The sequence below is a fragment of the Penicillium brevicompactum genome (genome assembly GCF_028827555.1).
Source record: "Penicillium brevicompactum strain IBT 35665 chromosome Unknown utg000003l_segment0_segment0, whole genome shotgun sequence".
NCBI classification, from domain to species: Eukaryota; Fungi; Ascomycota; class Eurotiomycetes; order Eurotiales; family Aspergillaceae; genus Penicillium; species Penicillium brevicompactum.
In genome coordinates this window covers 3,349,440-3,369,159 of record NW_026623206.1, presented here as the reverse complement: position 1 = coordinate 3,369,159, position 19,720 = coordinate 3,349,440, and the positions used below count along the sequence as shown (strand labels likewise).

Sequence of the window (19,720 nt, the reverse complement as noted above, 5' to 3'; positions counted from 1 at the left end):
GTCTCTGATCACGCAGTTTGTCAAGGAGCCTGCATTGGGGGGGTCAAAACAAGAGCTCGAGGTCCGGATTCCGGTGTTCTTCTCTTATATATCTAAAGAGAACACCATATAGTGGGAGCAGATCTCAGCCTTTCCCGAAACGTCCACGAGTCGATCACACTACCCGTAATGGTCACCACTGCATCCATCAGTGGTAAAGCTCTGGGAAACCCATCACCTCAAAGGAAGCCAACCAAGCTCAGAATCCATCTCTCATGTGCTGGAGGAATTGCTTGACAGCATTTCTGGTAAGGTTTACATCGTTCTGGATGCCTTGGATGAATGTGCAGTGGATTCCTTAAACGAGAGAGAATTACTTCTCTCTTTTCTTATAAAGCTTCTCACACGGCACGAAAAGAAGGTCAACATACTTGCCACAAGTCGTTTCTAGGGAGATATCAAAGCCATGCTTGAGAAATTCCCTACGGTTGATCTGGAGAGCCGTCTGGCTGGAGATGTGAAAAAGTTTGTCACCGCATCGATCACAGAGGGCCATTTGAAAAAACAGGATAAGAAGACAAACGAAACGATTGAGAACAAGCTCTTGAGTTCTAAAGAACGGTATGTCTTCGGCCCATACATTTAAAAGACGCCGTGCGATTTGTGAATATTCTAATTAATTTCTCAGGCGCTTTCGTTGGGCTGAATCGCAGATTTTCGAGCTTGAGACATGCCACAACGAAGAGCAGATCTATGAGGCTCTTGGATCCATTCCACAAATGCTTGAGGAAACATATCTAAAAGTGCTCAATGGCATTCAGGCAAGGGACATACTCTTGGCACGCGAAATCCTGATGACCATTTGCCTTGCCCCTGAACTTCTCGATTTGAACACAGTCGCTGCTATTGTCGGATTGGACTTCTCCGAGTCTGTCGTTGAAATCTGCACCACTTCTCTCGTTAGTACATTTGATGATAAGGTACAAGTAGCCCACTTCTCCGTACAGGAGTTCCTGATCATACCACAGGAAGGTGGTCAGCATCACAGTTGTCAATTTTCTATCCTCAGCGGGAATGAATTCCTTGCAACAAGGACGGTTGAAACTCTTCTGGGACAGACTGAACCACTGACGAGAGCGGATGCGAGAAAATTGCCTGCCTTCTTGTACGCCGCCTCTCGGTGGGAAAGCTACGTCACTGCCTTGGGAGATATTAGTCGATCGAATCCAAGCCTACAAGCTAAGGTTGATCGTCTTTTCACTGAACGTAATGTCTATCACAACTGGATACGTGCGGCTGGTAATGGAAGCTCAAGCGATGACATTCAATGGAGAAGGATGTTTGAAGAGTGCCCGCCCCCGATCAGAGCCGCCGCTTGCTTGGGCTTGGCCCACACAGTAGAAACATTGTGTGTCCCAGGCCTGGATTCTACAGTGGGTCTTCAAGAATCAGCTGTCACTGACGCGGTGACCACGGCGTGTATCGGCGGACACCTGGACATTGTGCAAATATTTCTGCGCAAGTACCCACTGAAAAAAGATTCATCTTACGCAAGATCGATGGTCACTACAATATTGAGGTGCATCAGCTGTCCTCAAACTGAGGAAGCCAACTCAAAGTTAGCAACCATTCTGCGAACATTGTGGGACCAGGGAGTACTTCAAGATAATTCACCCCATCTTCATGACACCATCGACGTGGGAAATCTTGAAGTCGCAACACTGAACTATTTCAACGCGCAGATTATGAGGCTATTCTTGGACTGGCAGCCGGAAATTTCTGTGCCAATCACGCAACGCGTTATGACGTTGGCTCTTCAAAAACCATGGCGATCAGACGACCTGGAAAAGCTGTATCTCGCAAGAGCTATACCAGTGATCCCCTGCATACTTGAAAACATTGATCGTGTAGGGACTGAGCTCGTGGGACTCCTTTTGCAGTCTCACGAAGAATTTCGCGTGACACAAAAGGTAATGGAGCGAGCAGCCATGTCTAAGCAAGACGGAAACATGGTGCAATTTCTCTGGCCTTACAGGGAGCCCGGTGTCGATGTGAGTAAATCAATGTTCGAGTGGCCAATGTGGAGCGAATCTATTTCGCAGACTATGGGGTTTTTGCTGAAGCAACCTGGATCATCTGCTATCCTGAATGAAGAGCTCATTAATTCACATTTCCGAAGGCCATGTGCTGGCTTGGAATTGCTGGAATTGATTTCGGAACATCTAGAACCAGGCTCTTTTGCGCTGGATGGATACGCTTTGGATCAGCTTGTGGCGGGATCTAGCGATGGATTTGCAGTTCTCAAGGTGTTTCTGAGCACCCAGCCTGGCTTTGCATTGTCCGATGACCTTCTTCGCACTATCTGCAGGCATGCGGACGCTTTGAATATGTTGGAGTTTCTGGTTGATGAGGGATGTTTTCACATCACTGTCACAGAGGAATTAGTCCGTTCCGCATCTGCGAACGAGAATCAAGGACCTTCTGTGATAAAATATCTGGAGCAACATCACCAGGTTCCACTTCCGTTTACCGAGGACGCTCTCGTCGCAGCCTCAAACAATTTGGTGAACAGAGGTGAAGTGCTAAGTATCCTTTTGAAAGATACTTCCCGTACTTCCTTTCCCGATGAAGTCTTTGAGGCGGCATGTCGAAATCACGGGGCCTTGGCGATCCTTTTGAACCACCAGCGGGAGGATTTACCGATAGAGAAGATGATTGGGCGAATTGCTGCCCAGGAACGTTGGCCAACCGATGTGCTTCGAATCCTGCTTGAACGACATATTGTGGAGGTTGATGAAACCCTGCTTGAAACCCTGGCAGTTAATTTCCATGCTCTGCATGTCGCGCTATCGTGGAAGGCAGACACTCTAATCACAGAAAATATCCTCTCAATGGCTACAGGGAGCCCTGAATCAATGCGCATGGCGATGGATCCCCAGAGGAACCCCCGCCTGTGACGGAAGAGGTGTTGATAGCTGCAGCAAACCAAATCATCAGTGCTGACCCGCACTACAGCTCTATCACAAATAGATCCTATGTTGTCCTTCAAGTATTTGAAGCTATCAAGTATCGCCAGGGATCGATCTCTATTACAGAAAGAGTTCTCCAAGCGGCCGTGGCGAACAACTCAGAGGAGGCTCTTTTGAGCTGGCTGTTCCAGCAGAAGTCGGAACCATTTGTTATAGAGTTCTGGAAGAAGACATGGCATGACGCCAATTTGGCTCCTGAAGTCAGACCAAACCTGTTGGGTGCATTTCTCAAGAGGACGAATATGAAGCTTACCGATGCCATGCTCGAAGACTATCCCTACGATCGGGATAAAAAAACAAACTACGGGCTTGGTTTTCTCATCAACATGTTTTTTTCCAGTTACAGCCTTCCTGGAATAGATGTCACTGACCAATTGGTGGAGATTTTGATGGAAAGATGCGGCGAGGAAAGTATTGCGTTGTTTTTGATGCATCACCCAACCCCGATCACAGCCAATCTAGAACAAGCAGCCGCACGAAATCCAATTGCTAACATGGAGACATTGATGGAAGTATTGGAGAGCCAAAAGAATAGGTCGGTGAATATAAGGAAGGCGGCAAGAAACTCTCCCTCTGGATGATTATCATGATGGGTTTTCTGTTTCTCAATGTGAGATATACGAAGAACACTTGAGACACATAAATTTAGGTTCTCTGTCCATCATATGTAGAGCTCGTTGCCTACTATTCACGCCATAGTTTCAAGGACTGGATCCGCGGTCCAGAGGCTTCCAAGGTTTGGAGGTGACATTTCCTTTCAATTTGAAAAATTTCATTCGAAGGTTTTTGCATTTGCCCCGTTGACAGGACTAAGAGAGTAGAAACGATACAATCATCATTGCTTCGCATTGAATCAATTCGAATCAACAGGACCACCTCTCTACCTCTGCTCTATATAGAGCCGTTTACTTGCACTAGAAATTGTTAGAATCGAGCTCGATTTCCTGCAGAAGCCCACGAGTGACGGATTATAGCAAACATACCACATTTCCCGAGCAGCTACCCTGGCCCGGGCAGCACAAGAAAGTGCCACCATTGCAGTATTGGCCTTTCTGGGAGCATCCAGCTCGAGGCTCAAAGGTGGAGCCTGCATCAGCGGCAGCGAGCGCAGCAAGGGCGAGGACAATGGCGTAGAGCTTCATGGTTGATATAGTAGGCTTTGAATTGGGTTGAAGATTGAGAATTGCTAGAGATGTATTGGCTGTGAATTGCGAAATTCGAAGGTAAGATGGCGGCGATTCATAACCTTTTATAGACAACAGACCATTCCTCTCTCCCGAATAGGTAATACGGTGCGCTGGATGACTTTCGACGCCGAGCGTACATGGTTGTCTATTGATTGGTTGTATAGGTGATGTTACATTGCACCGAAACCCCAGCTGCGTAATATCAGGCCACCAGTCTATGAATTCTTTGCTAATAGCTCACTCCACGTGAGACTAGAATCCTTCTTCATGGATTTATTTGCTGGAGGGAGTTTCATCTTTGACTTGGCGCCAATGGGCTGTGGGGAGGGATCTACATCAGCCTGCACGAGCTGTGGGGGCCAATACAGTCATCGCGGATACAATTGAAGTTCTTGGGAAATGGATGCTGTACGCAGTGCACTTTGAAAGAAAGTGCAGAGGTCATCAATGTCTGGAGAGTGATAGAAAGAATGTCATCGTATCCTAGTAAGCTTGATCTATGAGACTGTGTCCAGGCTTTCTTGTTCCGTCAAAAAAATTATATTCCCAATTACCTGCGAAAATATTATGGGAACTCAATTGTTGGGAATATTCAGATTTCTTCAAGAGTAAGACTGATCCTCCTGCAGTGAATGAGGGGGTGGCTTTGGATGGCTGCATCAAGGCTACACTTAGGACCTCGTATTCGGCTGATCTGCATCATGCGAGGGGTCGGGCACAAGCGAATTCGCTCCGGGAGGCCTCGCAAGTCTGAATATTTTCACGTATGCCTTCAACTTCTGCAATTAGACAGACCCAGCGCTATGTTGATTTATATTCGTGATATTATGGCCCATTGATCACTCTGAGTAGTCTGCATAAGGGTATTGCATTTGGATTATCTCACATACGATATATGGAAGGGTATACCACAAGGATACACTAGCTACAATTGAGAAGATTCCCCTCAATTTCGACAGCCGTCGAGGTCTCACGTGAGTTCAAGGGTTACGTTCAGCCCTGGCTTTCTTCTTCAGCCTGCTCCTGGGCAACCTGCGTTCGGCGAGCGGCTTCCTTGCCAGCAAAGCTGAACAGCATGCCCAAATCGTAGACCACCTTTAAGCAACCAGCGACGATGAAGGAGACACCAAAGTGGCCATTGCGTGACAAAATTCCTGTCAGCAATGGACCCGTACTCTGCGAAGTAGTCTTGACAACATTCACCGCTCCCATGATGGCAGTGCGCTTGTCGGATGGCAGAGCGGCAGCGAGGAATGCGGACCGAGGCGCCACATCCATGTTCTGAGAGCAGGCTCGCAGAATCAAGAATGTGAGGGCCAGTGGGAGACTCGATGGGACGGAGATCATGGCAAGGCAAATGGCAGAGGGGAGGTGTGTGAACACCATGGTCTGCAAAGTTAGTAAATTTCCAGTGTGATTCAGAATGGAGCGTGATCTACCTTGACATTTCCAATGCGTTTGGCTAGCGAGGAAGCAACCAGCATGGATGCCGCCGCGATGAGGTTTGTGGTGAAGAAAATGGTGCCGAGGTGGCCCTCCGGAAGGTTGAACTTGCCCTTGAAGAAGTAGGTCATCCACGATCTGTGCTAGGTGTTAGCGGTGTTGACTCTTGAAAAGAATGAGGGACGACTCACAAAGAGGCCAGCCCAGAGGCAAAAGAGTCCAGACCAAACAAGATAAACAGGCGAATGACCAGCGACCACAGATCCTTCTCAATCGAAGGGAAAATGCTCTTCTTTGGGGCGGGCGCAGCCTCCTGACCAGTTGGCTCAGCCAACAGAGGACGAGTCTCCGAGCTCTGTTCGCGCTCCTCGACTTCGACCTTGCTACTCAGACCCAGCGTGAAGATCAATTTTACGACGCCGACCCCGGCGTAGACAAGGAAAATGACGCGACAGGCAGGAATAAATGCCCACCCGTGCACTGACTCCAGGGTATTCATAATCCACCCGCAAACCAAGAAACCCAAAGCCGAACCCGCCGTTCCAACCAGTGAATACCAAGCGAATACATCACTCAGCAATTCATGCGTGGTGAGATGTGCCAGAGTGGATTCTTCCACGGCGCGGAACGGACCAATCTCGTTTCCACTAAGAAAAGATCAGATAAGATCACCAGCATCAGACGTCGACGTCAACGTCAACGTCAACGTCAACATTCACACATACCTCGGACTGATAACACCAAACACCGCCGCGGCCAGCAAAGCCCAATAATTCCCAAAGAGCGCAAACACCACTCCACTCCCCGCCATCAGAATCGATCCCAGAGACAACACCGCCTTGCGACCCATGCGGTCGGCAAACAGGGTCAGGAAGAAGCTAATCACCACATCCCCGACCAGGGTAAGTGTCATAAATAAACCGATGCGATCATCGGAAATTCCAATGGCAGAGAGGTAAGACGCTAGAATCAGGGTCGAGCCGCCGTAGGCGAATAGACGCACGAAGCGCTGGGCGCAGAGAAGCTTGACATCCAGAGAGGAGTGCCACATAGTGGTCAACCCCAGCTCAGCGAGAGCATGGGCAATGTACCGAACTGGACGTGATTCAGACATGATGTGGTCGAAGGAGAAAGTCGCGAGTGAAGGCGACAGTCAAAACCATCCGGGGCTAAGCTTTCTTGGGAAGTCGGTGCCCAGACTTCTGCCGCTGTGGAGTTCTTTCGGTAGGGCTGAACATCTTCTACCTTTGGACACTCAACTTCTCATTTGCATACGGATATGAGTGTGGAGACTGAGGAATATTATTTGATTTGTCTTGTTCTTGCTCTTCTCTTCTCATTATACAGGGGGTTCTAATTCTATGACTGTTCGCTCCTGGGTGGCCACTTCACGCGTCTCTCGGCCCGCACGTAAAAGTTGGTTGGCCGGATCAACTGGAACATGGGATCATAGTCAACTGGTCCATCATTCTCCTTGGTGAATTTATACCGGAAGAGCAATTTCGGCAAGAAAACCTTGACTTCCTGCAACGCGAAGTTGAAGCCAATGCACATTCGGGGCCCCGCGGCAAAGGGCATGTATGCATTTTTATGACGGTCCTTGACTTCTTGGGTATCCCAGCGATCCGGATCGAAGCGTGCAGGATTACTCCAGACGGCAGGGTTGTTGTGGACGTGGTGAAGGGCCGGGATGACGATGGAATCCTCCGGGAGTTTGTAGCCGCCAGGGAGGATCATGGAGACCTTGGCGGTGCGGGCGGGTTGGTAGGAGGGGTTGTGTCGGCGTTGAGTCTCTTTGATGAATTTGTCGAGGAAGGTGAGGCGGTCGGTGAGGTCGGCTGTCAGAGGAGTATCGGCAGTGATGCCATTGTCGACGAGCTCCTGGAGGAGTCGCTCTTGCATGCCGGGGTAGTTGACTATGGAATATAGCAGCCACGAGAGCAAGGAGCTGGTGGTGGTGAACCCGGCACCGGTGGCTACTACCAGTGCTTGCATGAGACTGGTCTTGGGTAGCTTCTCGCCCTTGTTATCGGTGGCGCGGATAATGTAATCTAACAATTAGCTTGGGCAGATGAGAAGGGTGAGGGTGATGAGAACTAACCGATCATGTTAGAGGCCTGCAAAGCGGCATCTTGCAGAGGGAGATCTTCGATACCACCCCGAGAGGCATTGTCAATGGACTCGTTGACCATCTCAATAATACGATAGCGAGCATCTCGCAGACGCTTGGGGTCGCCAAAGGGAAGCTTGGCATACCAGTCACCACGAGCCGTCACCTTCTTGTTCAACTCTAGGGACTCGGCGATGCGGTAGACGAGCTCGTGCGGCGGCGCATCAACGGCAGTGAAATGCTTGAAGTCCATACCCAGCACCAGCTTACCCACAGCCTGCGATCCGAGCTTCAGCATGTACTGGTATACATTCCATGCCTCGCCTCGCTCATCTAACTCGTCAAAAACACTGAATGAATCCTCGACGGTCTCCTGCATCGTCGGCGCATAATGGCGCACAGCCTTGGGACCAAAGGCCGGAGGCAGGAATTTATGTGCGGCGCGCCACTCGGGGGTATCGGTATCACCGAGGAACACACCGGCTTCCTGGTTCTTGATGGGGTGTAGAGGGTGTCCCTCGATGATACGTTTTGTGAAGAAATCAGACTCGGCAAAGACGATGGCTGACAGCTCGGGGTCATTGGTGTGGTAGACCGTCCGGCCCATGTTGGTGGTTTGAATGATAGGGCCGTACTGCTCGAAGAGACGCTGGTGGTTGCCCAGATGGTCGGGGTACACCTCGAAGAAGTTGCCCACAAAGGGCAGACCCTTGGGGCCGGGGATCTCCCGAACCGCCTTTCCATCTATTGAGATTGCGATGGGCTCTTCTTGGGCGAGAATCTCTGCGGGGGTGGACAGTGTGGCATCTTCTGATTGAAATCCAATGCCTGATTGGGAGTTAGTGGATGCTGACCCTACTTTGTGGAGGATAGACACTTACCATTGGGCTCGACAATGGCAAATTGGCCTGCAATCAGCAGTCGAAGTCCTTCAAAGTCAATTGTGGACTCGATATCAACGCCTTGGGCAGAGGTGATAGCCTCGCCCAGCAAGTAGAACTGTTTCGCAACCATTGTATTTTTTTTGCGGCGATTGTGGTTCTCTGAAGGGTCCGCTATTTTATTTATACAATGTCTCTACATGGTATGAGCCATTTGAAATTGCATATCTCTCTCCACTTATTCATTAGACAAGAATTCTATCTACAAGTACGTCGAACAGCCTCGGTACTTTCGATGTTTCTGACTTGGGCTCCACTCCGAAAATTTCTCGATCAGGAGGTGATCGGCAGCGCAATGCATAATTTCTCAAACCACGGTCAATCCGACACGAAAACGCAATTGTCCCGTCTCTGCCGTCTACGTTGGTCCGGCTCGAAGATGCCGATTGTGACATCGGCCCCACGGCTTCGTCGGTGTCGCGGTGCGTTTGAGGTTTAGCTTCTTCTTTCGACCTTCGATGCCGAGGTATTCTCTTATCAATTATGAATCCTTGGTTTCTAGTAGGTCGGAGTGGATATGATTTATGCATACATCAAAATGATTGATTTATATAATTACCTGCATGCCTATAGGTGGTGTGTTGACATTTTTCTCACACCAAATTGCCCTTCACCATGTCTGTCCCCGAAACAAAAGAGCTTAAAGCTGAATGGAAGACTGAAACTGTCTTGCCTGAATACACATTGAAAGATGTGGCAGCACATAATACAAAGGGTGACACCTGGATGGTGATTCACGGACAAGGTACGAGTCTCTATACTCCATATGCAGGATCAACCCTAATGTTCTGGCAGTCTTCGACCTCACAGAATACCTCCAGGATCACCCAGGAGGTGCAGATATCCTAGTCGATGTGGCTGGCACTGATGCCACAACGGACTATGAGGATGTCGGTCACTCAGAGGATGCGCGCGAAATTATGCAGCCCTTCCTCGTGGGCACCTTGAAAGATGCTCAGCAGTATGTGCGGCCCAAGGCAGTGCGCGTTGTCTCTCAAAAGACATCTACAGAGGTTGCTTCATCCTCTTCATCACCTCTCAAAGCCATCGCCTGTGCCCTGGGTGGTTTGGTCCCTGCCTACTACATCCTCAACCGTGTCAACCTCACAAATCGCATAAACGCCGTCTCCCACCTGATTCCTCATAAATTGAAGGAACTAAGACTGCCACACGGCGGCTTCATCAACGGCTTCCTAGCCGCCTCCGCCATCTCCGCCGTCATCGGTGTCCTGGTCGCTCGTCAAGCCGACAAATTCACCAAAATCGACTCCGGCTTCATGCGCTACCCCCCACACATGAAAGCCAAGAAGGTCATTCGCGCAGACCCCCATCTAACACGAGGCTTCCTCGAGCCCCAACAATACCAACGACTCCCTCTAGTCGAGAAGACCGAGCTAGCAACGAACGTCTTCAAATTCGTCTTCGCCCTCCCCACCACCCAAGCCGTCCTCGGTCTTCCCATCGGCCAGCACGTCGCCATCCGAGCCGAGATCGACGGCACCTCCGTTTCCCGCTCCTACACCCCCACCTCCAACAACGTCGACCGCGGCCGCATCGAACTCGTCATCAAATGTTACCCGGACGGTCTGCTCAGCGGCAAGTACCTCGCCCACCTCACCGTCGGCGACGAAGTCGAGTTCCGCGGACCCAAGGGCTCCATGCGCTACAGCAAGGGTCTCTGTCGCAAGATCGGTATGGTCGCCGGCGGCACAGGTATCACGCCCATGTACCAGCTGATCCGCGCGATCTGCGAGAACGATACCGATACCACGGAAGTGAGTCTTGTGTACGCGAACCGCAGCGAGGCTGATATCCTACTGCGCGAGGAACTGGAGCGATTCGCGCGCCGGTACCCGAAGAATTTCAAGTTGTGGTATATGGTGGACTCGGCGGAGGAGGACTGGGCTTATGGAACGGGATATGTGGATCAGGCGGTTCTCACGGCGCATTTGCCGGGTCCTTCATTGGATACGAAGATTATGTTGTGTGGGCCGCCGGGGATGGTGAATGCCACTAAGAAGAATTTGGTGGCGATGGGCTTTGAGAAGCCAGGGGTTGTGTCGAAGATGACGGATCAGATCTTTTGTTTCTAGCCTAATGGAGTATATGCCGAGGTGTTAATTTTTGTTGGGAGGTTGCGACTTGAAAAAAAAAAAAGAAACTAAAACAAGAAAAAGTAGAAAAATGGAAACTAAAACAAGTCAAAACAAGAAAAAAAAAAGGAACACGAAGTGTCTCGGGTCAATCCGAAAAGTAAGTTTTATCCCGAAATTGGCTGATTTCCCGAGTCTCTCACTGGTCGAGTTTATTGTGCCGAGGTACATTTCAAGGTTTCAAGGTTTTTAAGATTGTTCGACTTATTCTAGAACGTCTTGATAGTTTCCATTCATAATTCATGGCTATTCGTAGTCCGACTTCATACAAAATGATCCTGAGTGTGCCCGCAATCACTTCACTTCCCTCGCTCCAGCGGCCGAATAAAATAAGGTAACGGACTCCCCCTTTTGCTTTCCCGAATATCAATCGTAGTCGTCGCATTCATATCCGTAGTAAATTTCACCAAAGGGGGAAACTGAAGTCGGTAGGTTTTGTCCGGGTCTTTAGGGTCTCCGGGCACAATAGTCACAAACTTCTTCTTTTCCTTCTTCGTAGATCCCTCCGGGGCCGCAGCGGGGTCTGAGGGTGGTGAGACTCTGATGAACTGGCTTCGGCGTCGAGATGCTGATCGGGATCGCGGGGGTCGTTGGCACCAGCAGTATAATAGTAGTAATAGAACTGCAGCCCCTATGATGGAACCTGCGATCGCACCCTTCGCCCCGTTGGATAACCCGCTATTCGTCTCAGCGGAATAGCTCCAGGTGGGAGTCGCCGCTGCCGCGTCGACCACGGTCGCGGGGGGACTGTCGGGCCATGTCAGGGTCACGAAGGTATTTGTTGGCCAGGTGTCGCGCTGGACCAGGACCGTAGTCGCGGGTGCCGTGGTTTTAGTGGGCCCAGTGGTCACGTCAGGAATGGACCTCGCTGTGATAGTGGGCAGAACATTGGATGCAGCAGGTGCCATTGCCCGAGAAGAAACCGACAGAACATACTGGGTCTAGAATGAAGAGAGAATTTAGCTCAAAGTAAGGTTATCCCGGGGTTTTACATGTTCTCTCGCGGTTACAGGGATGCATGAACCACGTCAAGCAATTGACTCGAAAATGTGGCACCTGACTTGATTCATGCAGCTTATGCTGCGGAGTCACCTCGGATGTAGCTCGCCTTGGGATTTTGAAGCTCTGGATTGGTGGAGGTTCGACTCTTGGCGGACGTGTTGGCATCGCCAAAAAGAGAATGGGGTCCTGTAGCTTGTTCGTGATTTCTGCCCGATTGTACATTGGGCGGAAATTGGAATTATTTTCTAGAAGCTGCAGATAACCTTGGGAGGTTCACTTGAGATAGGATGTTGGAAGGGGTGATAGCCCTGGAGAGGTTGGATTGTTATCTGGCCTGAGCAGTTTGGGAATCTGGCTTCGGATGTATGCTATTCAAGATGGCTTGCCAGTTTTCTGTAAGCGTTCACGGAATATGCCGGACGATTGAGGGTTCGGACCCTGCGCAGTGACCTCTGTGGATATATAGACAATATGCATTCAACTGCATGCAATTGACTTGCTTTCAGTCCAAAGCTTGGCAGGCCCTGCGTGGTGAGATATATACATCCATGTGTGGCATGAAGTACCTCCCGAGGTCCAGGGCTACAGTGAAGTTTCCAAGGCATTTAACCCCAGCCCTGGAGGTATTTCGACTTCAGACCTTTCAATTCGATAGGTTCCAAGGTTCAACAGTATGCCACCCCCAATCTAAGCCGAGATCTGATAATATCACCTTGTACAGTATGATAGAAAAACACTGAAAAAAACAACACGAACAATAGCAAAGTTTCAAGGTTCTCAAGTTCTGGAGGTTCAATACTTGTAGAAATTGTACACTATATCTACACATCCGTATGCGTATATCATCGAGGACCGTAGTGTCAACCATACATTCGGAATATATCATACACTGCAATGCCCTGGCACTTCACGCCCAGGCCACGCCAGGCCACACCAGGCCAGATTTGGAAATAGAACCCCCAAATTATTCCTTCTCAGCCTCGTCTACCGACTGCTCGACTTCCGCCTCCGTCATCCGATGAAACAACTTGCGCGCATCGGAGAGCTCTGCCTGCCTGGGCAACCCATCCTTCACCGACTGAACATGAAGAACAGGCACGTCAAAGTCATACACCTCCTTCCACGGTTCATTCCCGGGCGCCATGATATCTTGCTCCACGTATTCAAAGGACCGGCGTTTCTGGAATTGCAGCACGGTGTTTTTGGCGTTATCACAGAGACCACAGCCGGCGCGTGTAAATAAGGTCAGCCGCGCCGAGGCAAATAAAGCACGAGTGGGAAACATGAGGGAATTGAGGTGTTGAAGCGTTACTCTGGACAAGGGCAAGCGTTAAGTGTTGACGTGTTGAGAAGGGAAGGTCGCGACGGCGGTCAGCTCGCCGCAATGGAACATTCGAGCTTTCCCCCGCTAAGCCGTGTTGGGCAACCACCGCTTCCTCTTCTTTCTTGACTCCATCCTGGTTCTTTGGGGGTTTTAAATCTACATCATGACTGAGAAGTGCGTTCACAAGGCGTGTGGGAAATCTTTTAGCGATCCCGAGGAGAAGTGCGTGTATCATCCAGGCCCTCCGGTGTTCCACGAGGGGCAGAAAGGTAAGTACCTTGTGGTTCAAAGCTATTCCATTTCTGTGTGTCGCATTCACTTGGGCTTCCTGAGGTCACCCATTAGATTGGATTGGATATTCCCTTCTTGGTGCCAACATTGCTAACTATCTAGGCTGGAAATGCTGCAAGCCCCGCGTGTTGACCTTCGAGGAATTCCTCGCCATCCCGCCATGCACAACTGGCAAGCATTCCACTGTCGATGATACCCCAGCCCCCGAGCCCAAGAAGGTCGAGGAGGCCCCTCCTCCTCCAGTCGAGAAGAAAAATGAGCGCCCACCAATCGCTACCCCTCCTGCTACTGCGACTGCCGCGCCTCCCGCCAAGCCGGTGATCGAAGAACCCGAGTCTGACGACCCTGACGTGGAGGTTCCCGCGAACGCTACGTGCCGTCGCAGAGGCTGCGGTGCCTCTTACAGCGGGTCGACCGCTCGCGACGAGGAGAAGTGCGTGCACCACCCGGGCCACCCCGTCTTCCACGAGGGCAGCAAGGGATGGTCATGCTGCAAGCGCCGAGTGCTAGAGTTCGACGAGTTCTTGAAGATTCCCGGGTGCACCGAGAAGACGAGGCACATGTTCGTAGGCAAGGCCAAGGGTGCCGGTGAAGAGAAGGTGGATTCTGTCAGGTGTGTACACGAGACCAGCTCCTCCTGCTGAGCATTGAGCACATACTGACAATACCGTTCAACTCCAGGAATGATTTCTACCAGACTCCCACCGCCGTCAACGTCTCCCTCTACCTCAAGAAAATTGACAAGGAACGCGCCAAGGTTGAGTTCAGCGCGAACTCGATCGTCTTCGACCTCCCCACCACGGACAACAAGCGGTACCAGGATACATATACACTGTTTGCGCCCATTGACCCTGAGCAATCCACGTTCCGCGTCTTGGGCACCAAGCTGGATCTGAAGCTCGTCAAGGGCGATGGCACCAGCTGGCCTGTGCTGCGCAGCGATGATAAGTGGGATGGGCAACGCATCCAGATTGGAAATGCTGGACATGCATGATTTACGGCATATAAAAATTCGATAGAAAATTTATACGGTTATGATGATGACAATTGGGGTTTGTTTGAGCAGGCGCTTGCAGCTTTTGTTGCTGTGGAGAATACAAAGTACGCAAAGCGCAATAGAGCGATTGCAATATGAGAAGCCAAATGGACTACTCCGTATTGGCAACAAGACGCTCATTCCAAGTAGACATGTCTTGCGGCGCCATGCACGGTGATCATGCCTTAACCAGTAGACCAGACAATACGCACTTCGCAGCAATTGACCCAAACATTATAGGTAATCGCGTGGAAGCAGCTTGAGCTTAACGCCATTTGTCCAGGCAGATGTGAGCATCTCAGGGACCTATGCAGGTGTGACACGACACTTAGGCACCACAAGCACACTCCTGGAACAGAAGTATGCTTATTTCAACCTCAATTACAACTTTTTTGCAAGTTTTGATACTACGAGCCAAATGCCGTCAAATCACATGGAAGTGATTGAAAAAAAGGAATGTAACGTCCTCTCCACAGCTAAAACCCATGGAGCTTCCCGAAGGAAACCCTAGTATAGCCATAAAGTGATTGGGAAAAAGAGAGACGCCTTTACTCTCCAAGGCCGGGAACGGAAGAAAACCCATGGAGGCCGAAGCCTAGGATAACCCTCAGCAAGCCACTGTGTGGAGCCCCGTGGAAATTTACTAAAGAATAGTAAACCTCTACTGATGATGGAGAGAAAAGAAAAAAGAGGAAAGGGCCGGGTGAGCGCTGGCTATTTATGCGGGAATGGCCTGGATACGCTAGCCTGCATTGGGTCTCGGTGGAAGAGTTCTTCCAGTCTTGGCAAGATTATGTCATTCTATTAGGTAAGATGGCTGAATGGGGAAGTTAGGGCTGAGGGTTAGTGACTGATCAGGTGATCAGATCTCTTTTGCATGTGACAGAGTTGCTTGCAGCCCTGGAGGGTACCTGTGACCCGATCGAGACCAGTTTGCCACCTCTTTGGTACAACAAGACAGGTACCATTTACATTGACATCTATGTACATCTATGTACATTTACCCAGAATCTACTTGATATATTTCGATATATACAATATACCAATTACTGGATCTTCTCCTGTTTTGAATAAAACATTCTCAACTAAATATGAATCAAACTCAATTCACCGCTCCTTTTCAAATCTGATGGCGCCACTAGAGAAAAAAAAGCAAAAGACTAATGTACAGTGGCGGCAGAAGGTACATTTTCGCAGGGTCGGGCCCCAGTAGGGAACATCTTCCAATCATGGGGCGGAAGCACGAGACCTCCCCCTCGTGTCTCATTAACCTCCCCGCCATAGCGCCTTCTTTTTTGTTCACGACCCCTGAATCTTCTTCTACTTTGCTTTTAATACTTAATCTGGCTTTTGATCTCTCCTCTTCCATACTATCTGGCGATAAGCTCTGGTGCAATTAGAGTCCACCTACAGGCGCCTACTTCGCGACCTAGACTAATTGAACAGATCCCATCACGACTGTGACCTTCCTGTGACCTTCCACCGTGGTCCTCGTCTCTCTCCCCCCTCGCCACTCCGCGCTATTTCACCATGGGCTCAGTCGAATCCCAGACACCCGTCGCGCCAGACTTTCGCTACATTCCCCTCTCCTACAGCCATGCCGACTCCCAGGCTTCTGCCTTGAGGCTCATCCTCACCCTGAACCCGCACTGGGAGGGGCCAGGCAACAACATCGAGTTTGTGCGATTCACCGACGGCATCACCAACACAGTATGTCTCCCGATCGCAATTCCGCCATACTCGCACACCCGGACTCCCCAAACTGACCCGCATCCTAGCTCTTGAAAATCATCAACCTGAAGCCTGGCCTGACAGAGGAACAAATAGACAATGAGGCTGTACTGATGAGGGCGTACGGAAATGGCACAGAGATCCTCATAGACCGCGAAAGTACGAGAAAACCCCCGACGGACCCCGTCCCCCTTTCAAAAAGCCCCGCGCGACTCTTTTTGCCCATTGCGACACATGCTGAAGTAGATATCCTTAGGAGAAACGAGGTCCCATGCCCTTCTCGCCAGCCGCGGTCTGGCCCCGCCGCTCCTCGCCCGCTTTCAAAACGGCCTGCTGTATCGCTTTATCCGCGGCAAGCCCTGCGGCCATCTGGATCTAGTCTCCCCGCCAATCTGGCGCGGCGTCGCGCGCCGCCTGGCCCAGTGGCACGCCGCGCTGCCTAGTAGTGGAGCTGCGCCTATCAAAGAGACCCCCCTCGACGTCGAGCAGGACGCCGATATTACTGTAATTCAGCCCCGTCGCGCTGGCCCGTCTATCTGGGCGGTGCTGCAGAAGTGGGTGCTTGCTTTGCCTGTCACCACCCCCGAGCAGCGTGCTCGTCGGTTAAGCTTGCAGGCAGAGCTGCAGTGGGTTGTAGAGGCTCTGGATGATGGAACGGGAATTGGAGAAGATGGGGTATGTCTTTTTTCCCGCGCCTCCTTTTTGGGCAGCACGAGAAGTGGGATATAACATTGCTAACCGTGATCTTCTTAGCTCGTTTTCTCACACTGTGATCTCCTTTGCGCGAACGTGATCGTCCTCCCGAGCGATGGTCACCCGACCCCTGAAGATGGCATCGCAGCTGTCAACTTTATCGATTACGAATATGCCGTTCCTGCGCCTGCTGCCTTTGATATCTCTAACCACCTCGCAGAATGGGGTGGCTATGACTGCGATTATACCATGATGCCGACTAAGTCTGTGCGTCGTGCATTCCTCACTGAATATACCAAGAGCTACTGCGAGAAGAGCGGTCTGGACGCCTCGGCTCAAGCCGAGATCGTTGATCGATTATACGAGGATGTCGACCGATTCCGCGGCATGCCTGGATTGTACTGGTGAGTTGAGCCAGCATAGGTTGCATCTGGCTACATTATGCTAACATTTAACTCGAGGGGTGTCTGGGCACTGATTCAAGCTCAGATCTCACAGATTGACTTCGACTACGCTAGTTATGCCGAGACCCGTCTTGGCGAGTACTATGCCTGGAAGCGTGAGGTCGACGGAAGCCGCAAGCAAGCAGGCGAGGAGTTGCCGCTGCGCGAGTCACGCTGGGCGCAAGAGGCGTAATTCATGCCTTGGTAAGCCCTGACGACCCTCCTCTCCGTCAGGGCGATGCGCTCTAAACCCTCTCCGGAACACGCGCCAGGGTCGCCCATGGCTCTGGACTGCGCACCCACATCCTTCACCCTTTACTTCCAATTGCAATCTTCTGGCACTCGAGAAATTCAACAATCTTCTCCGAGAGGCTGAACCCGATCGAATCGGCGAAAAATTCAGTGTGGTTCTGGGCGACCACAATAATCTAGGTTCCATGAAAAAACACAAACAAAAACAAAGAGCATCTTCAGGATGCATTACTCCCTTGGGTCGGAGCTAAAAATCTGGAATAGTCTGGAATATATGGACATAGATGGTTTATCTTTTTTTTGCATTGTGGTGGCCATCTTTGCTCTTGTGTGTTGTCTTTCAACAACGTCATAGCTGTGGTGTTATATTGGCTAATTTGATTGGAATTCTGAGTCTTTGCATTCTTTCTCGTGTTTTCTTTTCGTATAGCCCTGGAGGCTGTAATGTCCTACATTGACAGGTTTACTGATGCCTCTAACATTGTCTAGATACTGTTTCCCAGGGCTCCTCGGGCTTTCGCAGATGAAGGGATATGTATGAGGCTGGACTTCGTGACTGAATTGATATTCATTTATGACAATGAGAATCGCAGACTCGTTCTCCGCTGTCTGTACAGCAAAGAGAGCTTCTCTGCAATGCTACATATTGACGCCCAGAGACACCGTCTGACGATTCTCTCATGGTTGGAATGGTTGAGGGTATAGCTTGCATTTGGATTGGAAACAGCTTCTACCTCTGCGGATGAATGTCTCTTCGTCGAGACTCAGTTTGAGATCTCCTCGTTCCTTCCAAACTGCGCTCCTGCTCGTTCTTGTTTCTTCTTCCTCCTTTTTCTCTTTCTCCCTCTCTCTCTCCAATACCATCACCATACCAATCTCCCTCCATCAAATCAATCTGTCTTCAGACAATTGCACCTGCAGAACCATGCCTCCAAAGCGTCGTCCCTCCGGCAGCGATCGCTCCTCAGACGACAAGAACGTCTTCATTCCACCCGAGCGCACCATGAACGCCGCACAGTATGCCGCCACCGCACGCGGATCCAGCACTCCTGCAACAGCCAGAGCCGACCGAGCCACCCGTGCAGCCCTATTGTCAACAAGCAACGACAAGATGAGCCCACCTGCTTCCAATCGAGCCCCGGTAATCTCCCCCGAGTTGCTCAATACACCTGTCATCAAAGAAGAAGCCATCGAGCCTGCGCCTGTGGTAATGGCCAGTTCCGCTCCTACCATCCAAAGTCCTCTACTCCCTGCCAGCAACACTAACATGAGTTCACCTGCTTCTAACCATGCCCTGGCAATGTCGGAGCTGATCAACCCGGTTGTTATCAAAGAGGAGGATATGGCTGAATTTGGGATCGGTGCCGATGTACCATCCGTGAGCAGCAAGACGGACCCGGCTGCTAGACAGTGAGATCGGCTACTGCTTCTCGAGCATCGGCAATCTTCCCGACATCGGGCAATTGACATCAAAGATGAGACTGTGACTGGAGTCACGAGAGTCGTGGTCGATACCCTGATCCCATGAACGATACGATCGATCGATATTGTTTTGTATAGTGGCACGAGCGAAAGCATTCTTTATAACGAAGTCACCGGGCCCACGTCTTCAAGAGATTGAATCCCTCTGAGGGGTTTTCTGAGACGGTCTGATGAAGACACTTTCCTTTTCTTGTCTATATACCCGGAGCATAAGGTCTGATCATTATGTGACAACTGAACTGTCCGTGCAGGCCACATACTACCGACTGAGTGAAAATCTGGAATCCAACCACCCTCTTGACAAGGCAAACGGTGTCCAGGCAGTGGTGCGTTCTCTATATTGCTGCCTGGAGAGTCTCTTCGTCGATATCGAAGAACGAATGTGTTCTTGTTTTCATCTGGGGCCTATATTTGACTGGCAGATTGACGATCCATCCTCCCAACACAGGTCGCGTTTTGATTTAGGATGATTCATTGATGATCTCTTCTTTCCATCACTCCTTTACTATGAACCTTTCTGTTTCTTACTCTCTAGGCATTGGAATCTTGATGCTTTGCCAGTCTACCCCCTTTCTTTTTTAAAAAACTGCTTATCAATGCAAAGATGTTTTCTTCCATTATATC

General features: G+C 50.4%; 10 protein-coding genes across 10 annotated transcripts; 5 read left to right on the top strand and 5 right to left on the bottom strand.

Annotated features, from left to right (window-relative positions):
• Nucleotides 1-445: 445 nt before the first annotated feature.
• N7506_005149 (uncharacterized protein) lies at nucleotides 446-2,936 on the top strand (the record flags this gene model as incomplete). The annotated part of the gene is made up of 2 exons (XM_056954443.1): nucleotides 446-600; nucleotides 668-2,936. The coding sequence occupies 2 exons, from the start codon at nucleotides 446-448 to the stop codon at nucleotides 2,934-2,936; spliced, it is 2,424 nt and encodes an 807-aa protein (XP_056813332.1).
• Nucleotides 2,937-3,913: 977 nt separating this feature from the next.
• On the bottom strand, nucleotides 3,914-4,150 carry rodD (the record flags this gene model as incomplete). Its single annotated transcript, XM_056954442.1, has 2 exons — nucleotides 3,914-3,922; nucleotides 3,992-4,150. 2 exons carry the CDS (start codon nucleotides 4,148-4,150, stop codon nucleotides 3,914-3,916), a joined length of 168 nt encoding a protein of 55 aa, XP_056813331.1.
• Nucleotides 4,151-5,188: 1,038 nt separating this feature from the next.
• N7506_005147 (putative MFS transporter) lies at nucleotides 5,189-6,752 on the bottom strand (the record flags this gene model as incomplete). Its single annotated transcript, XM_056954441.1, has 4 exons — nucleotides 5,189-5,584; nucleotides 5,635-5,776; nucleotides 5,830-6,285; nucleotides 6,364-6,752. 4 exons carry the CDS (start codon nucleotides 6,750-6,752, stop codon nucleotides 5,189-5,191), a joined length of 1,383 nt encoding a protein of 460 aa, XP_056813330.1.
• Nucleotides 6,753-6,997: 245 nt separating this feature from the next.
• Nucleotides 6,998-8,762, bottom strand: N7506_005146 (cytochrome P450; the record flags this gene model as incomplete). The annotated part of the gene is made up of 3 exons (XM_056954440.1): nucleotides 6,998-7,689; nucleotides 7,740-8,576; nucleotides 8,630-8,762. 3 exons carry the CDS (start codon nucleotides 8,760-8,762, stop codon nucleotides 6,998-7,000), a joined length of 1,662 nt encoding a protein of 553 aa, XP_056813329.1.
• Nucleotides 8,763-9,304: 542 nt separating this feature from the next.
• On the top strand, nucleotides 9,305-10,782 carry N7506_005145 (putative cytochrome b5 reductase; the record flags this gene model as incomplete). Its single annotated transcript, XM_056954439.1, has 2 exons — nucleotides 9,305-9,434; nucleotides 9,485-10,782. The coding sequence occupies 2 exons, from the start codon at nucleotides 9,305-9,307 to the stop codon at nucleotides 10,780-10,782; spliced, it is 1,428 nt and encodes a 475-aa protein (XP_056813328.1).
• A 359-nt stretch (nucleotides 10,783-11,141) lies between these two features.
• Nucleotides 11,142-11,750, bottom strand: N7506_005144 (uncharacterized protein; the record flags this gene model as incomplete). The annotated part of the gene is made up of 1 exon (XM_056954438.1): nucleotides 11,142-11,750. The coding sequence occupies one exon, from the start codon at nucleotides 11,748-11,750 to the stop codon at nucleotides 11,142-11,144; it is 609 nt and encodes a 202-aa protein (XP_056813327.1).
• Nucleotides 11,751-12,808: 1,058 nt separating this feature from the next.
• Nucleotides 12,809-13,129, bottom strand: N7506_005143 (glutaredoxin family protein; the record flags this gene model as incomplete). Its single annotated transcript, XM_056954437.1, has 1 exon — nucleotides 12,809-13,129. One exon carries the CDS (start codon nucleotides 13,127-13,129, stop codon nucleotides 12,809-12,811), a length of 321 nt encoding a protein of 106 aa, XP_056813326.1.
• Nucleotides 13,130-13,331: 202 nt separating this feature from the next.
• N7506_005142 (cysteine and histidine-rich domain-containing protein) lies at nucleotides 13,332-14,453 on the top strand (the record flags this gene model as incomplete). The annotated part of the gene is made up of 3 exons (XM_056954436.1): nucleotides 13,332-13,437; nucleotides 13,562-14,072; nucleotides 14,141-14,453. 3 exons carry the CDS (start codon nucleotides 13,332-13,334, stop codon nucleotides 14,451-14,453), a joined length of 930 nt encoding a protein of 309 aa, XP_056813325.1.
• Nucleotides 14,454-16,025: 1,572 nt separating this feature from the next.
• On the top strand, nucleotides 16,026-17,555 carry N7506_005141 (putative ethanolamine kinase; the record flags this gene model as incomplete). The annotated part of the gene is made up of 5 exons (XM_056954435.1): nucleotides 16,026-16,205; nucleotides 16,274-16,385; nucleotides 16,483-16,901; nucleotides 16,980-17,323; nucleotides 17,381-17,555. 5 exons carry the CDS (start codon nucleotides 16,026-16,028, stop codon nucleotides 17,553-17,555), a joined length of 1,230 nt encoding a protein of 409 aa, XP_056813324.1.
• A 984-nt stretch (nucleotides 17,556-18,539) lies between these two features.
• Nucleotides 18,540-19,028, top strand: N7506_005140 (uncharacterized protein; the record flags this gene model as incomplete). Its single annotated transcript, XM_056954434.1, has 1 exon — nucleotides 18,540-19,028. One exon carries the CDS (start codon nucleotides 18,540-18,542, stop codon nucleotides 19,026-19,028), a length of 489 nt encoding a protein of 162 aa, XP_056813323.1.
• Between the last annotated feature and the right edge of the window lie 692 nt (nucleotides 19,029-19,720).